General features: G+C 36.2%; 1 protein-coding gene and 1 pseudogene across 5 annotated transcripts in view; one reads left to right on the top strand and one right to left on the bottom strand.

Moving 5' to 3' along the window:
- Positions 1–25,340, top strand: part of ANKFY1 (ankyrin repeat and FYVE domain containing 1) — an 81,095-nt gene that overhangs the window by 37,363 nt on the left and 18,392 nt on the right. For 4 of the 5 annotated variants that reach the window (XM_023530454.1, XM_011359790.2, XM_011359791.2 and 1 more), the window contains 8 exons: positions 3,776–3,911; positions 8,872–8,995; positions 10,083–10,232; positions 11,591–11,756; positions 17,498–17,702; positions 20,432–20,500; positions 20,721–20,920; positions 24,544–24,641. In XM_023530454.1, coding sequence (XP_023386222.1) covers positions 3,776–3,911; positions 8,872–8,995; positions 10,083–10,232; positions 11,591–11,756; positions 17,498–17,702; positions 20,432–20,500; positions 20,721–20,920; positions 24,544–24,641 — 1,148 coding nt within the window. Of the gene's footprint in view, positions 1–3,775; positions 4,004–8,871; positions 8,996–10,082; positions 10,233–11,590; positions 11,757–17,497; positions 17,703–20,431; positions 20,501–20,720; positions 20,921–24,543; positions 24,642–25,340 lie in introns of all 5 variants that reach the window. The other variant, XM_023530455.1, reaches the window with a different exon arrangement.
- Positions 8,217–8,335, bottom strand: LOC111739539 (annotated as a pseudogene).

A 25,340-nucleotide genomic window follows, 5' to 3' on the forward strand; every position in this document is an offset into this window, starting at 1 on the left:
TTCTGGAGCATCATTAAACCTATATCTAGGTCATCTTGGGGTTAGAATATGTCGATTTTCTTTTCCCTTGAGAAATGGTCATTTTTCTTTTTTTTCTTTTTTACTATTATCAAATGATTTTGGATTGTATCCTGGACATTGTGATTGTGTTATATAGATTCTGAGTCCTGTATAATCCTCTGGAAAACGTTGAAGTCCTTAGGCTCAGACTGCAAGTTCTATTTCACTTTCTGTGGGTAGTGGTTCAGATATCACTTCAATTTTTAAAGCTAGGTTGGGACTAATTCATGCATGAGCAGCTAGAAGTAAGCCAGAGACCTCTGTGGGTTCATACACAGAATTAGGAGATCACCTTCTCTGGCTCCTTTTCCTAGTCCATCTGGCCAGAAAGCTGGAATTTTATTGGAGTTTTAGGCATCCCCAAGGTCACCACAGGAGTGTTGCTCCTCTACTCTCAGGGCAAAGCCATAGAGCGGAAAAAAAAATCTGGAAACTCATGCAGTGTGGTTGCTTCTTCAAGTTTTGCCCGCCCATACAATTCAGGGGCTTTTGTTTACATTTTAGAATCCTCAGATAGTTGTTTTTTTGTACTCTGTCTAGTGTTTTTAGCTATGGTTGGTTGAAATAGAATGGGGTCGTTACACTGCTATAATAGAATTAGAACCTCTATCCTAATATTCCTTTTTGACGTGGATTATTTAGAAGTATGGTTTGAGGGGGTGGTTATTTTTATTTATAAGAAGTTATATTTAAGATTGTGTCCTTGAACTGATTAAAGAGGATTTTTTACTGATTAAAGATGCAGCCTATCATGATTTTTTTAATTTTATGAATCAAAAACTATAAAGTAGACGAAGAAAAACAGTTGGAAACTCAGACAATTTAATTAAATGAGTCATAGCAGGAGATTCAAAACACCTTTCTCAGCTTTTGACAAATTAAATAGAATATTTATGTAACAAAATTAATTTCCTTAGTATGTTTCATTTAGTGGTTAATTACATACAGAAAAGACATTCTTTTCAAATGTCTTATAAAATATTTATTTAAAATAAAAAAAATAATAAAATATTAGGCCACATAGAAAATCTCAAATTCCCAAAAATGTGACTATATGTATCTTGGACTACAGTGAAGTCAGAAGTTTGGGTGTTATTTTTCTTTTCACCCTCACAATTGCAGATTTTTACCAGCTTGTGTGCTGGACCTTCTGAGGGGCACACTGCCTCTAAGTAGCACATACACCATGCAGATCATAGAGGTCACCTGGTTTCACTTCTTAGCGTCTAACTCCTTTTAAAGGTAACTCCCGGTTTATGGAGTTACCTGACTTTTTTTTTATCTGATTTTTACAACCACTTGCTTAAGTAGATTGGAAGCAGATAGACTTTATGATTTGCCTAAAAGTTCACAGTTGGAAGCACATACCCTCCATCTGATTCAGTGTTCTCTGCAGCCTTATACCACTGGCTGATTAATATGAGTCTCAAAATGGATTATTCTCAGTATATTTTGGAGATTAAGGAGAGAGTCAAGGCAGGAGTTGGAAAGCTTGGATATCACTTAAACTTTATTTGAAATTTTGCAGACCTCCAGGAAATCCCTGCTGGTGGTAGTTTTGAAGAAAATTATTTAGGTTTTGGTATATCAGTTGTACAGGTTAAGTTTATTGATTTGGACAATTGAGGGAGAGTTATTAAAGGAAATCAGCCAAATTTTAAAACAGAATGAAAGAAACTATTACAGAGAAAGTGTTTGAAGGTAGTGGTGTTGTGGGTGCTCTCATCATTAGAAATAAGCTATTTTTCCAAGATAAGGCTGTATAAGAGGAGTACTATATATAGTTTTGGCATTTGGGGTGACACTGGACAAATCACATAACTTACATATATTTTTCTTTTCATTAAAAGACCACTGAGATATTAAACCCAATTTACAAAGTTAGCTCAGAAATTCATTTTATTTCCAAGATCTACTCTATGTACCTTAGTTTTAGCTGAAGTACTTCAAGTTGATTGTTTAAATAAATAGATTCTCATCTGATTTTAAACTATTTTCTCTCTCTTAAAACATTTAAAAAGTGCAATTACTCCATTACCAGGAAAGAGAGAAGAGAAAAAATAAACCTTAACATGATCACTATTAGCATCTTGGTTTACTTTCACTGTTTTTTTTTTTCATTATGCTTTTTTCTTTCTTTTACTATCTGGCTATTTTAGAAGATAATAGTAAATCAATGTGGTTGCAAGTAAATCAGGGACACTCACTTGACATTAACTTCCTTCAACTCTTTCCTCCCCACTATTGTTGGAAGGGAAGGGGTTAATAGAAGCTAATTAGTTGTTGCCTAATTACTGAGTTAATAAGATGTTACTGGTCCATGTTGCATCTTTCTTAGATAATCAAGCATTGAGTAGCTTCTTAATCCTTAATAAGTATCAATATCATGTTGAGGATTTATTAGAACACAAATGCAGGGGGCCCAACCCCGGAGTTTCCGATATAGTAGATCTGGCATGGGCCTGAGAATAAGAATTTCTAATAAGTTCCCAGATGATACTGATTCTCCTAGCCCAGGACCACACTTTGAGAATCTCTGGTGTAGATCATGATTTTATGTGATCCTCTAACCATCACTGTCCTTATTCTGGTTAATCAAGAATTGACTCTTCATTGAAATCAAAGTTTAGATATTTTATACTACGATTTTCATCCCAAGTTGTTGTAGAGTCTTTAACTTAAAAAATTATACATGTTCATTAAGTAAAAATCAGGGGAAAAATAAGCTAAATGAAAAATTAGTTGTGAATTCCATCAGGGTTGATATTTTAGTGCGGTGTATATCCTTCTAATCTCAGTAGATAGACAGGTGGGCAGTTTATCTATTGCCTACTCCCCCGAGGTCAGATTAGAGACATACAGACACAAAACTGTATGTGTGTGTGGTATGTATGTATGTATATACACTCACGCACATATGTACACACACAAATATACCTAACAGAAAAAGAGATTGCATAATACATGTATTTTTAGCCTGCTTTTTTTTATTATATAGTGAATATCTTTATGCTGAATGTAGTTCTAAATAATTTTAATTGATGCAAAAATTTCCAGTGTGTATATTGTAATTTAATTTGTTCTCCATCGTTGGACACTTTTAAGATTTTTGTTCCAGTTTTAGTTACTAAAAATAATAGCGTGTTGACTATGTTAGTACATATATTTCTCTATATTTGCTCAGTTATTTTCTTAGGATAATAATCTACACATATAATTGCTGCGTAAAAGGTTATGTACTTTTAAGAATCTTTGCTGATTTGAGAGACAAAAACATTATTCTAGTGTTTAAATTTGTGTTTAGTTATTGGTAAGGTTTATTGGCCATTTTTATTTATCTTTGTGAATTTCCTGTTTATATCCATTGCCATTTTTTTTCCATTGTTTGCCCATCTTTTCTTTTTTTGTAAGGTCTTTTATTAGAATGTAAACTCTTTGTCATATGTTTAAAATATTTTCCCCTATTTTATTTGATTTACATCTTTAGTAGGTTCATTTTCCTCGCTGTCTACCCCTTGCAAAACTTTTAACATTTTTCTGGAGTCTGATGCTGCCTAGAATGCTTAATCACCATTTTTAACAGCTGTGTGATATTTTTTTGATTTGGGTGTACCAGAACTCATTAATAAGCTTCAAATATTAGGGGTCCTCAAGAAAGCTTAAGTGTGTCATTGGGACTTTGTTTTCAGTTTATCTACCTTCTTTCTTTAACCAGATGCTAACCCTGAGGTGACAATGACAATGCTTCGCTGGATCTATACAGATGAGTTGGAGTTCAAAGAAGATGATGTGTTCCTGACTGAATTGATGAAACTAGCTAATCGATTTCAGCTACAGCTCCTTAGGGAGAGGCAAGTCACAGCAGATATATTCAAGCACCTCAGATGGTGGTGGCTGAGTTTTAATTATGCCAAGCTCTGGGAAAACAGCTTCTTCCGATAATGTAAATAACTTTTGCAAGGTGTTCTTTTAAAGGCTATAGTGGAGAGAGACTTTAATCTCCCTGGCATTGTGTTATCTTGTAAAGCTAAATTTTGCTAAAGCTTTTACATATTCTCTTTTCTTTTACTGCTTTATTACCTAAGATTATATAATTCTGTGAATTGATAAATGGAATATGAAATAATATAATCCAGTGTCCAAGCCCTCAACTTTCCCTCCTGTACCATTTCCTTTGACATTTTACGAAAGAGACTTTCTGATCTACTTGAAGTCCTTGTATTCCTAAATTAATACATGACAGTATGGCTCAGTTAAGTGTCATAACCAGTGTTTCTGAGGTCTTCTGTGGTCGCTTCGGCAGCACATATACTAAAACATTGATCTTCATGTGTTACTGCTTTTTAGGTTTTCAAGGAAAGAGCCTGCTGTGTTTTTTTTATATTGCATTTTCTCTGTTGCTCTCCCAAGTTGACCTTTTTGAACAACAGAAAACAAATGATATCGGGCAAAATGCCCTTTAGTTTCTGTTGTAGATGTGGCCCTTGGTAGTTAGCTTGGTCGATGGAGTGTCTTTTTATATCTATATCATTTGATGATCTTTTGTATCGTGGCTGTGTGAAGAAAGGGATTTTCTCCTGGATGGGTGAAGGGATAGTTTCAACCATCAAGAGGCATTCTACCTGTTTTTGTGTTGCCCTCAGAGAGCCAAGGGAAACCTTGCTACCTAGAGCTGCTTGTTCTGTTTTCACTGTGGGGCTGATGTTTCCCTTGAGATGGCCCGTTATGCCCATATGAATCCGTACACTGGTTACTCCTGACTTTCTATGATTGACGTGGGCTTAAGTGCATTTTAATACCTAAATCCAATAACTAAGAAAAAACTGAAACAGTTCTAAGGTTAGTAAAGCTAGCTTTACCATTGAGGCATTGTAATTAACTCGTTGTTTGGGTGAGTTTTTGAACCATCTGAGAGTGAAATGAAAACAATTTTAATTAGATTGAATGTGATTTATAGCCCACCCCCCCAAGATTTCCTGAGTTTTCTCTCATTGACCTTGTCAGACTTTGATAAAAATGCCCTGGGGTTGGAGTAGTTTAGATAATTGTAATCTGTGTAATGGATTCATTAATTAAAATGTTTGTTGTTATTGACCAATTAGGCTTTGTAACTATTAACATTACCAGGCTCAGTTTTGTATTGTTGGATGTGGACATTAAGTTGTTACCTGTTAGGGATTTTGTTAAGAGCTGGGATGGAAGAGACCCAGGAGTGGATTCACATGTTAGCTTTTAAAAGGTTGCAGAGTGCCCACTGCTGTCTGCGGGAGAAATTACACATTTGAGATAGTAAGCGAAAGGGCTCAGATACAAATGGGTGCATTTAAGTATGAAGTGGGTGTTAATCATTTTTTGTAACGTAAGGATCTCAGTGGTTTGGGAATGCTATCACCAATTTGATGAAGTTTTTTGGTAAGTATTATCAGGAATATACTCTTTCAAAAAAATACTATTATGCTAAAAATTGATAGTTAAAATAATTTTCTTGATTATTTTTTCTTAAATACATGTTCAACGTATGGTATTTGGAAAATATAGAATGATATAAAGAAAAAAACTAAGCCTTTTGTAATTCAACCACTGTAGCCTTTTGTTATTTATCTTTTCACTGTTTTTCTGTCTTATTCATACACATGGGATTGATACTAAAATTAAGAGTTTGTGGGACACTTTAATATATGCTTGATTTTGTACTTTAAAATTTATATTTACTGTTTTTGTGTGTCTGTATCCTTTTTGTACTCTAAAATTAAAAACATGTATTAACAAAATCCCTTCAGAGGAAAGTTAGTCTATCTTGCTACTTTTTAAAGAGAAAATATGAACTGAGAATCATGAATTTTATTGAAATATAATAGACAACTAGTTGCTTGTATTTACATTGTATAATTCAGTGAGTTTTTAAAAAAATTATAGTTGACATACAATAGTATACCAGTTTCAGTTATATAGCATATTGATCAGAGATCCATATAACTCGCAAAGTGATCACTCCACTAAATCTAATACCCCTTTACCGCACTGCATATTTATTCCAATGTTATTAACCATCTTCCCCATGCTGCACTCTATATCTCCATGTCTATTCTGCAACTATCCATTTGTACCTCTTAATCCCTTTGCCTTTTTTCGCTGTCCCCCACAACTCCCCTCCCACCTAGTATCCCTCTAAATATTCTCTGTCTCTATGCGTTTATTTCCACTTTTGTTGTTGATTTCGTTCTTTAGATTCCACATGTATGTGAAATCATGCGATATTTGTCTTTCTCTGACCCATTTCATTTAGCGCAATACCCTCTAGGTCCATCAAGGCAATAATATCTTTTTCCATCCCCTTCCTTTTAGTCTGTGTGTGTCTTTTAATCTGAAGTGAGTCTCTTGTAGGCATCATATGTAGAAGAATCATGAATTTTAAATAAGATTATATGTTCTTCAGTTGTGTTACTATTTATATCCTGTGCAACTAGTGAATGGTACTCTGGGGATCCCAGAGTTAAGTGAAAAGGAACTGTCTGCCAGTTGTCACAAAATATCTGTTTTCATGAAGCATAGCTGAGACTATCTTGGTTTAGTGTCATTTGGCTGTAGAAAAGAGAATGGAATTTTCAGACTCTCAGCGTTATCTGTAAAAGTGCTTTGTAAAGTGCTTTGCAAAGATGAGTCAGTACTCCCTGAGATTGTACCATGTGTTAGGACACTAGGATGGCAAGACCACAGATGGTTGTCATTGTAAAAGTGGTAAAAGTTTCATATATATGAAAAGAGGACTTTTTTCCTGGAATGTTCTGATTTCCTAGCCGAGGTCAGAATGACTTCCTCAGACATGGCTATAGTATGGTGCGATTTTGGGAAAACTAGTGGTACAGACAGTGGAGGCTCAAAATTATAACATTATTACTCTTTGTTTTAGTACTTACTTAGATATTGTAATAATTTGATTTAAAAGTGCCCTGGGAGAGATGCTTCTTTATACTAAGTCACTGTTTCTTAAAAACAAAGGACTTAAATGTAGGTCTTGGAATAAAATAAATGTCTGCATTTACCGCTAGATGGAGAAATGACTCCAAGAATATTCTTGCTCCTAGCTTAACGTCTCATCTGTAGGAGTTTGAAAGTTTGTTCATCATTCTTCCCAGGTCTTTCACATGACTTTCCTTTTTTCTTCCCCATGCTCATGGTCTTTCTCCACTTGTTAACTAAATCTCACTTGTTAAAATTGGAAATTATCTGCTAGCCAATCAGTTATTCATTGTAATAGTACTGAAACCCATTCATATTAGTTATTAAATTATGTAACTTCCTTGAGGACCTCAGACTTACAAGCATACCTATTATGTACCTTTTACTGTGCAAAGTTAACACAGTTTTCCTTTATCTTGAAAAATACACAGAGATCTCTAAACCTCTGAAATAGAGTATCCTTATTGTATAGAGGAGGTGCTAGCGGTACACAGAGAGCTAATGTGTTTTGGCCTCTAAAATTCAGTGTATCTCAACCCAGTCTTTCTCAGCTCACAATTCCTTTTTCTCTCATTACTACATTCTGTCCTTGTGAACAGAAAATGGTTTTTGTGGGGGCTGTGGGACAGAGGAGGCAATGGTGAGGTATCAGGGAATACCCCTGATACTATATTAGGCTGCTGTGCTACCCTTGGAGGCGAATCTGATTTGTAGGGAGATGTACAGGCAAGAGAGATGGAAGGACCATACTACTGGCCTCCTTCCCCCCGGGCTGGTTCTGTGGAGGCTCACTAAGGTTCCCAGGAATTCTGGTGTAGTGGAAGCCTGGATCTTCCCAATGCTGGGTCTTCTGGACTAGGGTGTGTGCCTGCTTGTCTGTGTGCAATCCTTTCTACCCTGAGCTTGTCTGTGTGCAGCCCTTTCTACCCTGACAGAGTTGGTATTCTTTTATTAGTGATTGTGAGTCTTGTTGTTGTTACCAGGCTTTATGAGACATCCATTGTAGCCAGTTTTTCAGTCTTGGTGTACTGTGGTTTGACTCTTAGCTTAATTGTTTCTATACATGATAGATTTTTTTAAGTGGGCTTTTTATTTTTTATTTTATTTATTTATTTTTTAGGCAAGGCAACCCTTGGTTGACCTCACAGATTGCAAAGACCTTGTCAGCTTACAATTCCTTATTTTTAAATTTTTTACACCTACAGCATCTGGTCTTCTTAGGTGGTCTCCCATCCAAGTACTAACCAGGCCCAACCCCGCTTAGCTTCCAAGATCAGATGGGATTGGGCTTGTTCAGGGTAGCATAGCCGTAGACATTAAGTGGTCTTTTTAAAACCAGCTTTATTGAGTTATAATTCACATACCAAACAATTCACCTTTAGGGAGGACTTTTAAGGAGGCGTTAATTTATTGAGGCATAGAGCTTCATATTTGAAGCTATTTCTAAGCCACACTTGTTGCACAATAGAGTTGTGTTGGTGAGAACTGCAAATGTGTCCCATATAATTAAATATCAAGGGACTAAATTTGACCCATTGTCTGATTTTACAGTTACCTGTATATATGATCCATGAGTTTCATGTGATTGCTTTTAAGGCAGTCGGGGGTTATGCTTAACATGTTTATTTACAGGTTATTTTGAGTCTGACCAGAGTGAACAATATAATATCGTAATGAAATGCTAATACTTTTAAAATATGGTAGCTACAATTTATTCATAACTAATTTGTTTAACCTTATACTTTAGTGTTACTGCACAGAGCCATCAGTATGCAGATCATTGCTTTGGTTTGTTCATTTGTGAATGTATTTGTCTTAATAATACTGTTCACTATTAATATTCTCTTTTAGATGTGAGAAGAGTGTTATGTCTTTGGTGAATGTCAGGAACTGTATTCGCTTCTATCAGACTGCAGAGGAACTGAATGCCAGCACCCTGATGAACTACTGTGCAGAAATTATTGCAAGTCATTGGGTGAGTGAAAGATTGAGGGTGTGGACAAAGTACCCTCACTGGAAGTCAGAAGACCTAGGCTTGGGACCTGGTTCCATGGAAAGGTATCTGTCTGGCGCCTAGTTTCCTCTTATTACAAAACTGAAGGCTGAGTGGTTGCATTTTTTGATGTGAGATTCTTTTTGGCTCTTAAAATCTCACAGTTCTGATTTCAGAGTAGAGGGCGGAAGATAGCTAAGGTCAAGAAAGTCTGGCAGTGAAGGTGCACCTGCCTTTACCTGCCATCTGCAGAAGTGGCTGTGAGCCACAGGAGCAGGTGCTGCCATGGGGCGAGCAGGCCTGCGGTGCTCGGCAGCACCATTTCAGAGTTTTTTCCCCTTACTTTCTCCATTGTGTGGAGAACATTGTTAAATTTAGATTTGCCCTTCTTAGGTAGCTTTCATCATAAAGAACGGTCTTGCATTTCTTTGTTATGTTTGTTTTGCATTGTTAAAAAAAATCATAGCTATTACTCTGTTTTATAATCTGGTTTCTGTGAATTGTTTGACTTTCAACATTGTAAGCAAAAGTGTCTTAAAGAATTGGATTTTAAAGTATTAAAACAAATAGTAACCTTTCTGCTAAAATGGGTAAAAATTTAGAGATCTGCAATATTAGAGACCAACTGTGACTCAGTGGAGTGAATTGTTTTTGGAAGTTCTGATTGATTCTGTAATTGCCATCTATTATCTTGTGGAGGGCCTTTGGTGGCTGTGTCCTTGTTGGATGTCAGTGTTGCTTGTGCTTTACCGTCTCATCAAGAGGCACAGTAATGCTTTGGTAAAGAGTAGCGTCTTGGGACCTCTAGGCTCTAAATCATGGCTTGGCCATTTATCACAGTGTGAACTTGGGCAAGTTATTTAGCTCTTTGTGCTTTACTTTCTTCATCTGTAAGATGGGAATGATAATAGTACCTATCTTAGGGTTTTTGCAAGGATTAAATCAGTTGGGAAAAGTTAAGTCCTTTAAAGTAGGGCTAGGCACCTTCTAAGGGCTTCTTAGTAAATGTCAGTTGTTACTGTTGATATGTTGAATCTGTTCTGCTTTTCACTATCTTTTTAATCTTTAGGATGACCTACGAAAGGAGGACTTCAGCAGCATGAGTGCTCAGTTGTTATACAAAATGATCAAATCTAAGACTGAGTACCCATTGCATAAAGCTATCAAAGTGGAGAGAGAAGATGTGGTCTTCCTTTATCTAATTGAAATGGATTCACAGGTACTGTAGCTGTGTTTTTCATTTTCATGCCTTTTCCCCAAACTATACTTCATTTGTTTTTCTCTGTAATGCTCCTCACTTCCTTCTGAGCCATCACTGACACAGTCTTTAATGTAATATCTCTACTATTAGTCTGTTCAAAGCAATCTGAGCTTTGTCTTATGCTCCTCAAAAATTCTTCTAGCCTCTGCCCATTGCCTAATTTCTGAGCCACTCCCACATTTTTAGGTAGTTATCACAGCTGAACCTAACTTCTAGGTACCAAAATCTGTTTTAGTTTTCTTTTGCTCCTGTAAGAAATTACCACAAACCTATTGGCTTAAAACAACTCAAATTTATTATCTCACAGTTTTATAGGTTGGAAATCCCATACAAGCATCACCTTTCTAAAATCAAGACTATGTTCCTTTCTGGACGCTCTAGGGGAAAATCCATATCCTGCTCCTTTGGGTTGTTGGCAGAAATCAGTTCCTCATGGTTATAGTACCAATGTCCCGATTTTCTTGCTGGCTGTAAGCTGAATGTCATAGCCTCTAGAAGCTGTTCTCAGCTTCTAGAGGCTATGACATTCCTTATCTCATGGCCCCCTTCTTATCTAAAAAAAGCCAATAATAGAGGATGAAGTTCTTCTCATGTCACATCTCTCTGACCTGCTAATCTGCCTCCCCTTTTCACTTTTAAGGACTCATGTGATTAGATAAATTGAGTCCTCTTGGATAATCCAGAATTATTTTTTCCACCTCAGGGTCCTTAACCTTAATCTTATCTGCAAAGTGCCTTTCCATAGTGTAAGGTGATGTAGTCACAGGTTCTGGGAGATTAGGACACAAACATCTTTAGGAGGCTGTTATTCTGCCTGCCACACTGTCTTAGAAGAAATGCAGTAGCTTTTGACAGATGGGAGTGTAGTATGTTTATCCTGGGTGTCCAGAGTGTGTGTGTGTGTGTGTGTGGTGGGGGCGGGGGGGGGCGGGGATAGACATTAAACTGCTAGGAGGAATTGAATAGTTAAGCCACAGTCTTTTATACAGACATTAGCTATTTTCCATCAGGCTCTCTGAACTGGCACTTTTGTTCCTATAGCACTGTCTGCATTTCTCCCTTGGTCCTTATATTGTCTTCCATGGTGTTTGTGTCTGCTTTGTGAGCCCTGTTAATTCCATGCTCCCTGAAGGGCATGTGCCCTGAGGAGGCCTGAGAGAAATTTGTGAATTCATTTGAATTTGGGGAGTAAGCAGTGTTATAGTACTAAAATTTGACATTTGCATACGAGATGATATTTAAGTCAAGATGGGAGAGATTAAAATCAGTTGTATTCTCTCCTGGCTGGGTGCTAATTTACAAATTTATCTGTGCAGCTCCCTGGGAAGCTGAATGAATTGGATCATAATGGAGATCTTGCTTTAGACCTAGCTCTTTCTCGACGGCTAGAGAGTATTGCCACCACGCTGGTTAGTCACAAAGCTGACGTGGACATGGTAGACAAGAATGGCTGGAGCTTGTTACATAAAGGAATCCAAAGAGGTAGGAAGAAGTATATTTTATATTTTTCTCTGTGGACAGTTTTACTTTTATCCAAGTAATTTTTGAAGACTCTCTTACCCTGTTCCACAAAATTTCAAAGTCTTCTTGAGTCTGTACTCACAGGCTACATGATTTAGAATTTCTGATCAGTGAGTCAGGGAGGAACTAAAGAGCTATTGCCTCTGCCTTGTTGGTTAGGCTTGTCATAATGTCTAGAATGATGATACTTTCAGAAGTGCCTTTTACTTATAAGCTATTGATGTGTTTGCTTATTCAGTGTATTACTTTGTCCAGGAATTGCGCTAGGAAGATTTTACTTGTATCTATTACTGTTAAGAGAGGAAAACTGTCAAAACCACTAACAAGTTTAAACATATTCTTGGATTTAGAGTTGTCACTTTTACAGACTAGATATCTGTCACAGCTAAGTGGTAAAGTTTCATTTTGTCTTAGAAAAGTTATATGAAATTGTAGCTATCTTTTGAGTATATAGTCATTGGTAGTGAGATAGAATTAAGATAAAAACATTTCGATCTTAATAAATTTTGAGGAGAAAAAAGTACATCTTTTGTTTTATTTTGTTTTGTTTTTCCCATGGCCTTATTAACTCTTAAGTCCCAAATAGATCCTTGCTGACTCTACTTTACAGTAGTCATTTTTTGACAGAGTGGGAAGCTATATAGAGGTAGAGTTCATTATGGACTGAAAGCTTTCAAAAATGCCAAAGACTTAACTTTGTAGAGAGAGAGAGAGATGACTTGATTAAAGTAGTTAGCCATGGCCACTTTTTGTTTACATGTGGACGTCAAAGACAGTACACTGGTTTCCGCACATCTTAATCATGTATATTTACCCGTCCAATTATGCATTATTACACCATTATTGTCTCTGCTACACTTTGCCATTCACAAGTTTGCTCCTAGTTGGTGGAATGTAGTTACTTCAGATATGATTCTGTTGCAGCTGTGGCTTCGCCCTTTTTGGGCAAAAGTTTTAATAATATAAATATCCCTCTAAGCCATGTGTTAGAGTGTTAAGCTTGCTGGCTGATGGAGAGGAAAATTTTGTTCATCACTGGGAAGGATATCCTTAGAGTACGTCAGTGTTAAGAACAGATGCATTTTTCCCAAGAACCATTGTGCAAAAACATCGGGGTGCTTGCTTAGTGCTGGGTGTGTGTTCAGTGGGGAAAGTTTCCACCACATAGGGAATTATTCTTTCCCATACCATTTAGTGTCTGAGATGTTTATTTTGGAAATAAATAGACTTGTTACTAAAAAAGCAATCCAGAATTATGTTTTCTTTCCTCTTAGGGAGTTAAAGTCTTATGTGTGATGGAAAAACATCTTTGATGAGTTATTAAATATTTTGGTGATGCTTAGTTACAAGAATTGCCAAGAATTGGTGGTGCATTTTTTATGCTTATTTTCAGATGATTTAATCTCCTACTCTGAATTTATCAGTTGCATTCAAGCCTGCAAGTTACAGTGTTGGTATGATAAACTTGGTTGTTGCTAGTTTTGGAGAGTGTGGCATGGTGTGGTGGACAAAGCACTGGTGTTGGAGCGCGAATGTACCATGGTTTGAATCTTGGCTCATCCACTTACTCTGTGGCCTTGCACAAGTCACTTAACCACTTGAGTGCTCTTTTCCTCATCCGTAAAGTGGGAATCATTTCTCTTTACTGGTTTTTGGGAGAATGAGAGGCAGTGTTAGCAGCACACCTTGCACAGTGACTACAGTGGGGTAGGGTCAACCCGCTGCTCTTACCTAGCCCCTGCATTGGAGAGCCACAACTCCTGTAGGACTTTTTTTCACTTTTCTTTCTTTAACTTGAGCTATCCGTCTGTTGACTTTGCCAAATAATTAAATGAGTAACATACTCAAATTTAATTGTTAACCTTAGTTTAATTTTATTGTAATTTGAGTGAAGATCTTTTCATATATGAGATTTAAGTCTGATCTGGACATGTGTTAGTAGAATTTATAAACAAAATAGTGATCATTCTAATAACCAAGTATACCAATCAGTTTGTATGAGGAATGAAATAGGCAGCCAGGTGATATACATATGGCAAGAGGGATGCCATCTCTTCTGATTAACTGGATCTGGGCCAGAAGATGAATCCTTGAATTAAAAAAATCTAGTTCTTCTTGTGCTGATTTTCCTTAATAATCAACATCAATCTGTGGGTCTCTTAAATAGGATGCTCCTTTCTAATTATCAGTAGTAGATATGCAGATGATTCCACCAACTGGAGCAGCATGAGACATAGTTTGTATTAAATAATGAAAGTTACTGGCTGTTTCCTCAATAAAACTTCTGTCAGGAAGCTGCATTAAAAAAAATTGTATGTGGATTTTAAAATTTTTAACATGTTATTAGAAATATTTTTATGTGGATAAATCATTATAATAATACCTCATATACCTGACAGTATTGGCGAATGAGGTGATGAAGTAACTGAAACTTTTAAGAACCGTAAAACAGTTTCTATTTTAACTGTTTTTGATAGAAATCTTTCTAAAATGTATTAGAAGTTTCCTTTTTGACAGAAACTTTATAAATGATGCTTCTGACCTTTTCTGTTTCCTCCCTTTGTTCTGTTTTGTTTCTGATGTCAGTTGTCTTTTTTAATCTAGGTTGTGTACCCATGAGCTGACTTTCTTTTAATATAAAACATCATCAATTTTCAATTTACAGTAATTCCTAAATAACTTTTTGGGTGCAATGCATATATGTATGTTCATATATATATTTAAGAAAAATCTTCGGCTCTTATTAATAAGCTAGATCTAATCTAAAAGCTATAATTCTTTTAAGAGGATTTAAGATATAAACATTTTTTTATTATACCTTCCACCTGAATCCAACCATTAATAGGTCTTCCTGTACCCTTATTTCTGTGTGCAGTATTGCCCAGTTTATCTTCTGTATATGTAGTGTATTATAAGTTTTTTCACTAATCTGTATTGTTTTAGCTTTACTATCTTTTTATCTCTTTAGTTTGGAATATATGCCAAGCTTATAGGTAATGAAACCATATTCCACTTCTTCTCCAGTATCTTATATGTTGGACTTTTCATTTTAAGGCTTGTCTAATAACTTAATTTTCTTCCCATTTCTATAATGTAAGTGGCTTTCTCTAGGATATTTTATTCTGTTGCTAATATATAGTTTTTACATATTCTCTCCTAGACCAAATCTCTGTGGGGTACATACTACACATTAGGGTTCTACTGAGAACTCCACTGTGTGTGTATATATAGATGGCAAAGGCCTGACCCACCCTAGCCCTGTGGTATGCATGTTACCTGTTGCTTTCAGAGCTCTCCTGAAATCTTTTTGTAAAGAAATCTACACTTTGATCCTTTGCATATGATGTCGGTAAAGGCTGCGCTTTCCTCCACCCCCTAAGAAAAAATTGGGTATGGAGAATGCAAATATTTTAGAATGTATTGGTTAGAGAAGTCTTAAGTTACTTAAAGTTAAAATTGATTGGAATTAGAGCCTGTCTGTTAAAGTGCAACCTAATAGCTTCAACCAGTCAATCCATTTTCTTCCTAAACATTTCCCTGGTACCTGTTTTGTATAAGACAGTGGGTGCAAAAGTAAATCAGACATGGACTGATCAGCATCTGAGAGGTCTGTGGTAGCCTAGCCACCTTAGTGCCAGAGCTTACATTCTTCAGCAAGATGATCCCTTGGAAGAAAGCACAGAGTACCTGGGAAGTGTTGAAAACCAGATGATTTTGAAATTCCATGTCCACTGAAGATCAAATGAAATCCATATATTCATATGAAAATGAACATAGAAATATAAATAACAGACTTGAGAGCTTTGCCACTCCTGAAATTCTAAGCCCCATTCTAGATGTTCAGACTGCATAAGTATAGTTGAAGATGAAATATTATATAAACGAAAACTTCACATAAGTGACTTCAAGAGAAAATCATCATCTGGAAGTTGTGGTTCAAAGAAGTGTGCATCTACAATATGAACAGAATTAGAAATAGATAGAAGTGTCCTGATGTAATGAAAAAAACAGATCTAACTATGGAGAAAACACCACTGCTTATGATCAGTGTAGTAAAGAAGTTCCAAGGCATCTTTAACAACTAGACTTTCGTCCTAAGACATCTAACAACTTTAAGAAGTACAGTCACAATCATAGGACAAGTAAATTAACCTGGGAGGTTGTTCTCATTCTTTGGATCTTCTAGCTAAAGAAGGATGTAATTTGCAAGAAATTCATCCCTTACAAGAAACCTTGGTGAAATGTAGATGCAGTCTAGAAAGTACTTCTGGATTCCAGATAAGCTCTTGGGATGACTTAGATATGTACTCTGACATACTCACTGAAGTTAGACATGTGGACTGTCAAGGGGAGGATGAGTTTGATTTGAAAGACTTCTTAGCTATGAGCTTAGTCGACGCTACCTGGAGACTGCTCGCTGAAAGAAAGGATTGCTTTTATCCAGCTAGGTGGAATGTCTCAAAATATACATTATGCTTTTATAACTGGATGATTACTCTGTTAATAGTTTGTTATCTTATGATGCATTGTTATTCTTGCCTTATTTTCTAAAGAAGTGTTAATTTTATGTATAGTGATTGTTTTTGCATGTTTTAAATTATAAATGGAACTAAATCCAGGGAAGGTTGAACTTGAAGTAATCTTACAGCAAACTTAATTGCTTAATCACTAGCATCCTTTAAGTTAAGTTGACAAGTTTACTTAAACTGGTTTTCCACAGGTATTTTTAACATTAAATTGCCACTTGTCAAATTGCTTGCTTCTAAATTTAATCATATATTCACAGAATCGATCTGGAGTCAGCTTTTCTTTGTAGGTATGTGGCAAAGTATTTTCAGAATTGTATGCCTTTAATATCTTTATGTAAACTTAATTCTTGGCCTTTCGTCAAGATGTCAAGGTAGTTTTTTTCCTTCATACAGAGCACTAAATGGTCAAACATGGTAGTTTGAGCTATTGAAATTATTGGACTTCTATGTAAGTTATTCAGTCTCGATTTGGTATTTGTAAATAGTCCTAGTTAGACTCTTCTACCTGTAATGCTCCAAGAGTTAAGGCAATGAAAGGGACTTAGAATGAGATTTTGTTTTTTACAACCAGTTAATTCACTGTGAATTTTTTTGAAACTAGTAATGTGTACAGATTCTTTGTTCAAATATTCCATTGTAAACTTCTTACTAAGACTATTGTTTGTGTGAAATGAGATTGAGAAAATAGAAAGACTCTTTGTAATAATAATAAATGAATCAGACATGGTCTTACTCTGAATAGGAACCTGTATGCAAGTGCAGCAGGTTGCAGGTACGTGTTGCTTAGGTACAGACTGTGATGAGGAAATGAGGGAAGCAAATCGTGTTGTGGGGAAACTTTGGAACCTTTTTTGAGAGTTGATGTCCAGAAGAGGCCTTTGAAGGATAGAAGCCTGGTATATTTAAATAGTGAAGCAATGCTGAGGTGTGGGGGCGGAACAGATAACAGGTAATCAGAAATTGAATGAAGCCTTTTGAATTTGAGTATGTAACTCTGTGATCTCAATGATGAGTTTCCACTTAAAGGTGTCCCAAGAGGTTCCGCTTTAGACACAACCAGTTTTCCCTCTTCTTTCTCTGCAGTTACTAACTTGATGACTTTTTGAGGAAATATTGGCCAGAATATTTGGGTATTGTCATATTTGACGATTTCTTCTGTTATTTGATTTCAAGGCGATCTCTTCGCTTCCACTTTCCTCATTAAGAATGGGGCCCGTGTCAGTGCTGCTACATTAGGTGCCCAGGAGACACCGTTGCACCTGGTAGCATTGTACAGTCCAAAGAAACATTCAGCAGATATGATGTCTGCAATGGCACAGATTGCAGAGGCCCTCCTGCAGGCTGGTGCGAACCCCAACATGCAGGACAGCAAGGGCAGGTAAGTTGGGGAGCAAGTAGACTGCTCTTAATACCATTCCCAGAATGTTATTTTACAGTGGCACATAACTGGCAGACAGGGACTTAATATTTTTTTCCAGCTTTATTGAAACATAATAGACAATTAGTTGCTCATATTTACCTTGTACAATTCAGTGAGGTTTTTTTTTCAATTATAGTTGGCATACAATATTAGTTTCAGTTGTACAGCATAGTGATTAGAGATCTGTATAACTCACAAAGTGATCACCCCACTGAATTTAGTACTTCTTTCCCTTTACATATTTATTGACTACAACATTATTGACTATTTTCCTTATGCTACACTTTATATCTCCATGACTATTTTGTAACTATCCATTTGTATTTAATCTCTTTGCACTTTTTCATCATCCTCCCAATTTCCCTTCTATCTAGTAGCCTTAAAATATTCTCTGTATCTATGAGTTTGTTTCTGCTGTTGTTGTTGCTATTGTTTATTTTGTTCTTTGGATTTCACGTGTACGTGAAATCAAATGGCATTTGTCTCTCTATCTGACTTACTTCATTTAGTGCGCTATCCTTTAGGTCCATCAGGGCAATATCTTTTTCTGTCCCCTTCCTTTTAGTCTGTGTGTGTCTTTTAATCTGAAGTGAGTCTCTTGTAGGCAGCATATGTAAGGATCTGTTTTCTTATTCATTCAGTCACTCTGTCTTTTGGTTGGAGCACTTAATTCTTTTCCATTTGAGGTACTGGTTGATTGGAATGTAGTTGTTACCATTCTTTATTCCTGTTTTTGATACATGTTTTTTCTTCTAAAAGAAATCCCTCCAACATTTCCTGTAATAGTGGCTTGGTGTTGATAAATTCCTTTAGCTTATTTTTCTCTGGGAAGCATATTATCTGTCCTTCGACTCTAAATGATAGCTTTGCTGGATAAAGTATTGTTGGTTGTAGATCCTAGATTTTCATCACTTTGAATATTTTGTGCCAAGCCCTCTGTCCTGCAAAGTTTCTTTTGAGAAATCAGCTGCCATGTAGGTATCTAACCTCTTTTCTCTTGCTGCTTTTAAGATTCTCTCTTTGTCTTTAACCTTTGGGATTTTAATTATGATGTGTCTTGGTGTGGTCCTCTTTGGGTTCCTCTTTCTTAGGACTCTCTGAGCTTCCTGGAGTGTATGGCTATTTTCTTCACCAGGTTAGGGAAGTTTTCCATCATTTCTTCAGATAGATTTTCAACTTCTTGTTCTCCCTGTTCTCCTTAAGGTACCCCTATGACATAGATGTTTTTACATTTAATTTTGTCCCATAGGCTCCTTAAATTATTATAATCTTGGCTTCTTTTTTCTTACCATTCTGATCAAGTGTCCTTGGCTTCCCCATCCTCTACATCAGTGGTTCGATTCTCTTCATCCACTCTGTTGATTCCCTCTAATATACTCTTTATCTCAGATAACATATTTTTCATTTCTGACTCATTCCCTTTTATAATTTCTATTTCCATTTTTATGTTTTTTATCTCTTTGTTAAAGTTCTCACTAAGTTCATCTACACTTCTCCTAAGTTCACACTGAGCATCTTTTTAACCAGTGTTTTGAACTCTGCATCTGTTAGATTGCTTGATTCCATTTTTCCTGGATCTCTGTTTTGTTCTTTCATACGGTTTCTGCTTCTTTGTTTTCTCATTTTGGCAGCTTTTCTGTGTCTGTTTTTATATACTAAGCAAAGCTCCTAAGTCTCCCAGTCTTATTGACATGGCTTTGTGAAGCAGGTGTCCAGTGGCACAGTCCTGAGAGGGGTTCAGCTGCAGGCCAAGTTTAGCCCCAGTTTTTGCCCCTCTGGAGCCACATGTTAAGATTCAGCAAGAAGCCACACCAGAAACCGAGGTCAGCTACCATCAGTGTGGGTCTTGGAGATGCTCAACAGGTAGCACAGGACTTGTCCAGGACACAACTGGATGTGGCTTGGGTAGGGCTGTGAGTTGGGGGAGGCGGAGTTTCAGGGAATCTTCTAGGCAGAGCGACCTCTGTTGTCCAGTTTGATGACATCTCAGCCATGTCGGCACTCATACTTAAAAACGATGGATCTTCATGAACTCTCAATATCATGTGGTAATTACTTTATCACCCAAAATATTGCATCCTTTTTTTTTCTTATGTTGATTCTTTCATTCTCCCCACCACCACCACCACTCCCTTCCCAACTGCAGTATACTCTGGCAGTCTGTGCCTCTCAGATACATGCTAGCCTGGTGCTCTCCAGTGGCTGTCACTTTCAAGACACTTGAGAGATAAATAAAAGCAATGAAGAGTGGTTAAATGCCAGTTCCTACCCGTTGCCACTCTGAACATGTTAGAGAATAACAGAAAATTATGGGAAGGAAAATATTTATTTTGAGAATTGTGGAGGATAGGTAGGGAAAAATATGCATACCTATGGTAGAAACTGCTGTTTTAAAAACATGAGTATATACACAGTAAGTGTCAGTATTTAATAGGAAGTATTTTTTATCTGTTCCTTTTATTGATTCTTGTCTTTTTGGCCACTGAATAAGTGGTAACATAGAAGCAAACACATTTTCATTCATTGATACTTGGTCATGGTTTTAAAGAACTATTTGCCAGGGTATAAAAAGACACTTTTGTAGAAATGTAGGATTTGTTGTGGATGGTGATTCTACACAGGAGTTTAGTCACCTCTTGCTGAGTAATTGGGCCTGTCCTGACTGACATCTCTTTTTCATCCTGCAGGACTCCTTTACACTTATCCATCATGGCCAGGAATGAATACGTGTTCAATCAGTTGCTGCAGTGTAAACAGTACGTAGGGAGACATGGAGAAATGAAAAAGCAGTTGTGAGGGTGGGATTGTGAGTGAAAAATAATTCTTTTAAATTTCTTTTAGTGTTATAAATTTTAATAAATAAATGTAAAATTAAAAAATGATCATTCAAGAAGCGCAAAGAGAAAGGTTGAGGCTTTTGGCAATATAGAGTGTCTGAAGGAGATGTTTGCTGTTCACTTTGCTTTCTTATTTTAGATTAGATTTAGAACTGAAAGACCATGAAGGCAGCACAGCTCTGTGGCTTGCAGTGCAATACATCACTGTGTCATCAGACCAGTCTGTAAACCCTTTCGAAGACCTTCCTGTGGTAAATGGGACTTCATTTGATGAAAACAGCTTTGCAGCCAGACTCATTCAGCGTGGCAGCAACACCAATGCACCTGATACGATAACAGGTAAAGCATAGATCATGAAGAGCTGATGCTAAGTCTGGAGGCTCCATGAAATAGTGTCAGTGTTTTACCTACAATTTAGAAACTGGGTGACATACTATTATAAATCTGAGTTCTTTTTTTAATCTTATGCTTCAAAAAATATAGCCAGACTCTGAGTTATGTCCTTTAAGCTGCAATACAATGGGGTGAGTTTCAGACTTTCTGGACTTAGAACTCTTTTTACTCAATTAAAAATTATATTCCAAAGAGCTTTTGTTTTGGTGGGCTATATTTCCGATATTTGCTGTATTAGAAATTAAAACAAATTTTGAAAATATGTATTAATAATAACAAACCATTATATGTTAACATAAGTTTTTTTTTTTGAAGAATAACTTTCACAACAGAATTTCTTTGGAAGAATTACTGGTTTCTTATATCTGCATCTGTGTTCAACTTTTGAGATATGTTTTGGTTAAAGTATATGAGTGAAACATACCCTCACATAGTTATGTAGCTGGAAAATGTAGGCATATTTTAAGAGCCTTTCCAGAAAATTGTAGACCTATTTCTTTGATACTACAGCAAGCAGAATTCATCAGGTGATAATTTCTTTAAGGTTAGTTGCAATGTGGAATCTGAAACCATATCAGTGAACTTTTTGTATTTTGTTATATTAAAATCCATGGTCTGCTTGTGCTTTGAATGGATCTTTTCTCCATGCAGGATTTTGTAACATCATGCCTTAGTCATTTGGAAAATATTGGTTCAATGAGTTATGTAAATCTTTAAAATGTTCATGTTATTTTAGAATCACATTTATTATCACCTCCGATCTCATCAGAAAAGTCAGTATTGATAAGTCGTCAAACTTAATAGTTGCAAATTCTGATTTTCACTTGCAAGATCAAATTTTATCATTTGATACAAATTGTTTTTCTTACACAGACAGGTTCACTTTGTTCATTTTCAAGAAAATGTCTGCCAAGTACTTACATTTGAATACCATAGTTTGTTAATCAGTTCTTTCAGGTAAAAATGATTTTCCATGCAAAAAGCTGCTACTTCGTTTGTAGTTTAATAGTTACACAAGTGCTTTTCCTCGAGACAATTCTTGTACTTTGTTACAGCAAGCATGGCTTTATGTGTACTTCTTTTGTCACACAGAATGTTAAAGACATGTACTCAATGTTGAGATTTAATAAAGCTAGTAATTTTTACTGCTTTATCAAAGACTACCTTAAGTGAAACTGGCTTTTTTTGACTGGATACGTGGATTACAGTGACTACTAGTACATTTTGAGGCCCCTACCTTGATTTGTGTTAAGGCTCCCCAGTTTCATCCACCATTGATTTTGTACCATCAGTGCACACTGGAGAAAAGCAAAAATATCAAGTATTATTATTATGAAAATAGCTTGCCCTCATGGAAACTCCCAAGAATCTATAAACCACACTGTGAACCACTGTTTTAAAGTGAATATCTCCTTGATCAACTAAATAAAACATGAGGATGTTTTAAAGAGAGGGATCGATTCCATATGATTCAGTATTGAGTACCAGCAATACATAAAGAATGGGAACGTGCCACTGACAAGGGGAATTGGCCAAAAAAAAAAAAGGGTGGCTATTAAACAGCTCTTCCCCTAAAATAGGTTTAATAATTAACATTTAAATAAGGATCAAATGAAATCATCCCTCTGGGTGACATAAAAACTAAAAGCAATGGTATATAGGACAGGGAGTATAGAAAATACTATGTTTAGACCTAAGACCCACTGAAAATGAGATTGTTACTAAATTGCTTTTAATTTACAAGCGTTTGTTATTGCCATAATTTTAGTGATTTCTAATTTTATCTACATTATGTAAGAGCGTGGCATGTAAGAGATTGGTTCTTTGATATTTAGATTGAATATTAGACTCATATCCAATTTTTATAAAAGTTTGACATGTACTTGAAAAGAATGTGCATTCTTTAATTGTAGGATGCGGCATTCTCTGTTTATGTTCATTAAGTCAAGCTTGTTCATTATGCTGTTCAAATCTTACTCATTAATTTATTAACTTCAGACTGCTTAATCTGTCAGTTCTCTGGGAAGTATATTAAAATTTTTCTCTGTGATTATAGATTTGTCCATTTTTCTTGGTAATTCTGTCAGTTTTACTTTATATACTTAGAATTTTAATACAAGTTCATGATTATTTTTTTCCTTGTTCCATTTTTTTTAAAGACATGTACTCAGTGTTTTTTAACATTTTCAACATCTCAATGATGTTTTAGCAGTTGCAGGTTATCTTTGTTCCATAGGGAGGTACAGATATCCCCCACTTTTCAAGTTTGTCTTATACCACTTCACTTTTACGAAAGACCTACCTCTTTTGCTAACGAAAGAAATCCAGAAGATTTTCACTTTTACAAAAAAAGGCAAAAAGCAAAAACAGCATTCAGCATCTGTTTGTGACACTGCTTTTACTATGTTAGTGTTTTATTTTAGGTTTTATGTGTTATTTGGTATGATTTGGTAAGTTATTTTTGGGGTCTGGGAATGCTTAAAAGTTTTTCCATATAATTAATGGGAATTGCTTTACACTTTATGCCATTTCAGCTTACAAAAGGTTTCTTAGGAAACCTGTACTTCCAGATAACGGGGAAACCTGTGCGTGATGTACATTTTGTGTATACCACAGTGACTACAGAAATGACAATGAGACTTTAGGAGTCTAAATTAGAATGACTCTCAACTAGGGGTGCAACGACTTTCTCTGAGGAAAAAGGAAAAAATAGAATGAAAACAAAGCAGTGCTTTGTCCTATCTCTTTACCTTGTTTTTAGTCCTGGTATTTAATTTTGTTTGTGTTTTCAAATAGCATAGATGTAGAACATTAGATTTTGTGTTTATTCAAACAGGAAATGGATTTTAATAGGGAAACACTGCTCTGGGCTTAACCATTTTAAGAGGAAAAGAAGAAAAAAAATTTTGTTTCACTTAGAAAAGAGCGATAGTGCTAAACAAAACATTTCTAAGCCACAAACAAACAAATTTAAGGCCCTAGGAGTAAACCTGAATTGTTTCAGGGGCATTTTCTGGTAGAACTTTAACTCACAATGTCTTCAAAATGGTCATCTAAGAGTTTCTCAAATATGGATGACTCCCTTCCTCCCAGGGACATTTGGCACCATCTGTAGACATTTTTGATTGTCACAAGTTGGGGGCACCACTGTCATCTAGTGGGCAGAAGCCAAAGATACTGCTAAATATTGTGCAGCATAAGGATAGACCCCTCACAACAAAGAATTATCTACCCCAAAAAGTCAGTAGCACTTGCTACTGAGAAACTGTTCTAATGCAGCTCCAGTAAGGAAGCATAGCTTGCTTTCGGTCCTGGGTAGTGGCTAGTGTAAACCCAGGGAAGAAGGAATGAATGTCTCCTGGCTTCTAGACCAAGTCTTTCCTCTGCCTAGGTTCATCCTAGTCTCTCAACACAATTAGGGAGTGCCTGTGTGGACTTAATTTGTACCGACTTCTGATGTGGGCTTCTCAATTGTGATAAGTGGTGGGAAAAGGTGGGGTATGGTGCAGGATGGAACTGGATCTCATTTTTATGCAAATGAGAGAATGAATATGCCCATTTTCTCCTAGGAAATTGCTTACTACAGCGGGCAGCTGAAGCAGGAAATGAGGCAGCAGCTCTTTTCCTTGCAACTAATGGTGCCCACGTCAACCACAGAAACAAGTGGGTAAGTTTGACAGGGCAGTCAGGGGAAGTGGTTTTGATCTATGGAAGAAATGGCAGTGGCAGATATGTAGGAAAAAATGGAATAGATTCTTTTTTTAATTTTTGTCAAAGTAATACATGCATGTGGTTAAAAAAAAAACAATGAAATAAATGCTTTTATCCTCAAATATTGGTTGGTTGATTCATTCAGCAACCATTTCCTAAGTATATCAGATCCTAAACTACAATATACGTATGTTTGTCTTTCTGTGGATATTCTGTTATAGGAAAGAAATAAACTGGTAATGGTTTTTTTAGGGGAGGTTAATTGGGTGGCGGGGCAAGGCATGAAAGGCAACTTCTTGTCAGTCACTGTATAGTCTTGCAGCTTTTGAATATCGAATCAAATTACCGGTAGTACTAACTTAAAATGTTTCTAATTTTGAAAAGTGGAGGGAAGTGAACTTGATCAGAGTTTGAGATGAGGTTGATAGAACAGGTGAAAGAAATGGCACAGATGTGCTGGCAGGGCTCAAAGAGACATGATGGTCATGTTGAAAGCATTGTTTATCTCTGGGGCCGTGACTGTGAGACTCTTCCATTTTCTGCAGTGTTTATTTTAGTGATACTTGGATGTCCTCTGTTGTTTAATAACAGTCATATTATTATAGTTACCAAGATAATTATAAATACAAAGTTTAGAGTGGTTAAAAGGGTCATT

This window comes from Pteropus vampyrus, unplaced genomic scaffold, assembly GCF_000151845.1.
Source record: "Pteropus vampyrus isolate Shadow unplaced genomic scaffold, Pvam_2.0 Scaffold50, whole genome shotgun sequence".
Taxonomy (NCBI): Eukaryota; Metazoa; Chordata; class Mammalia; order Chiroptera; family Pteropodidae; genus Pteropus; species Pteropus vampyrus.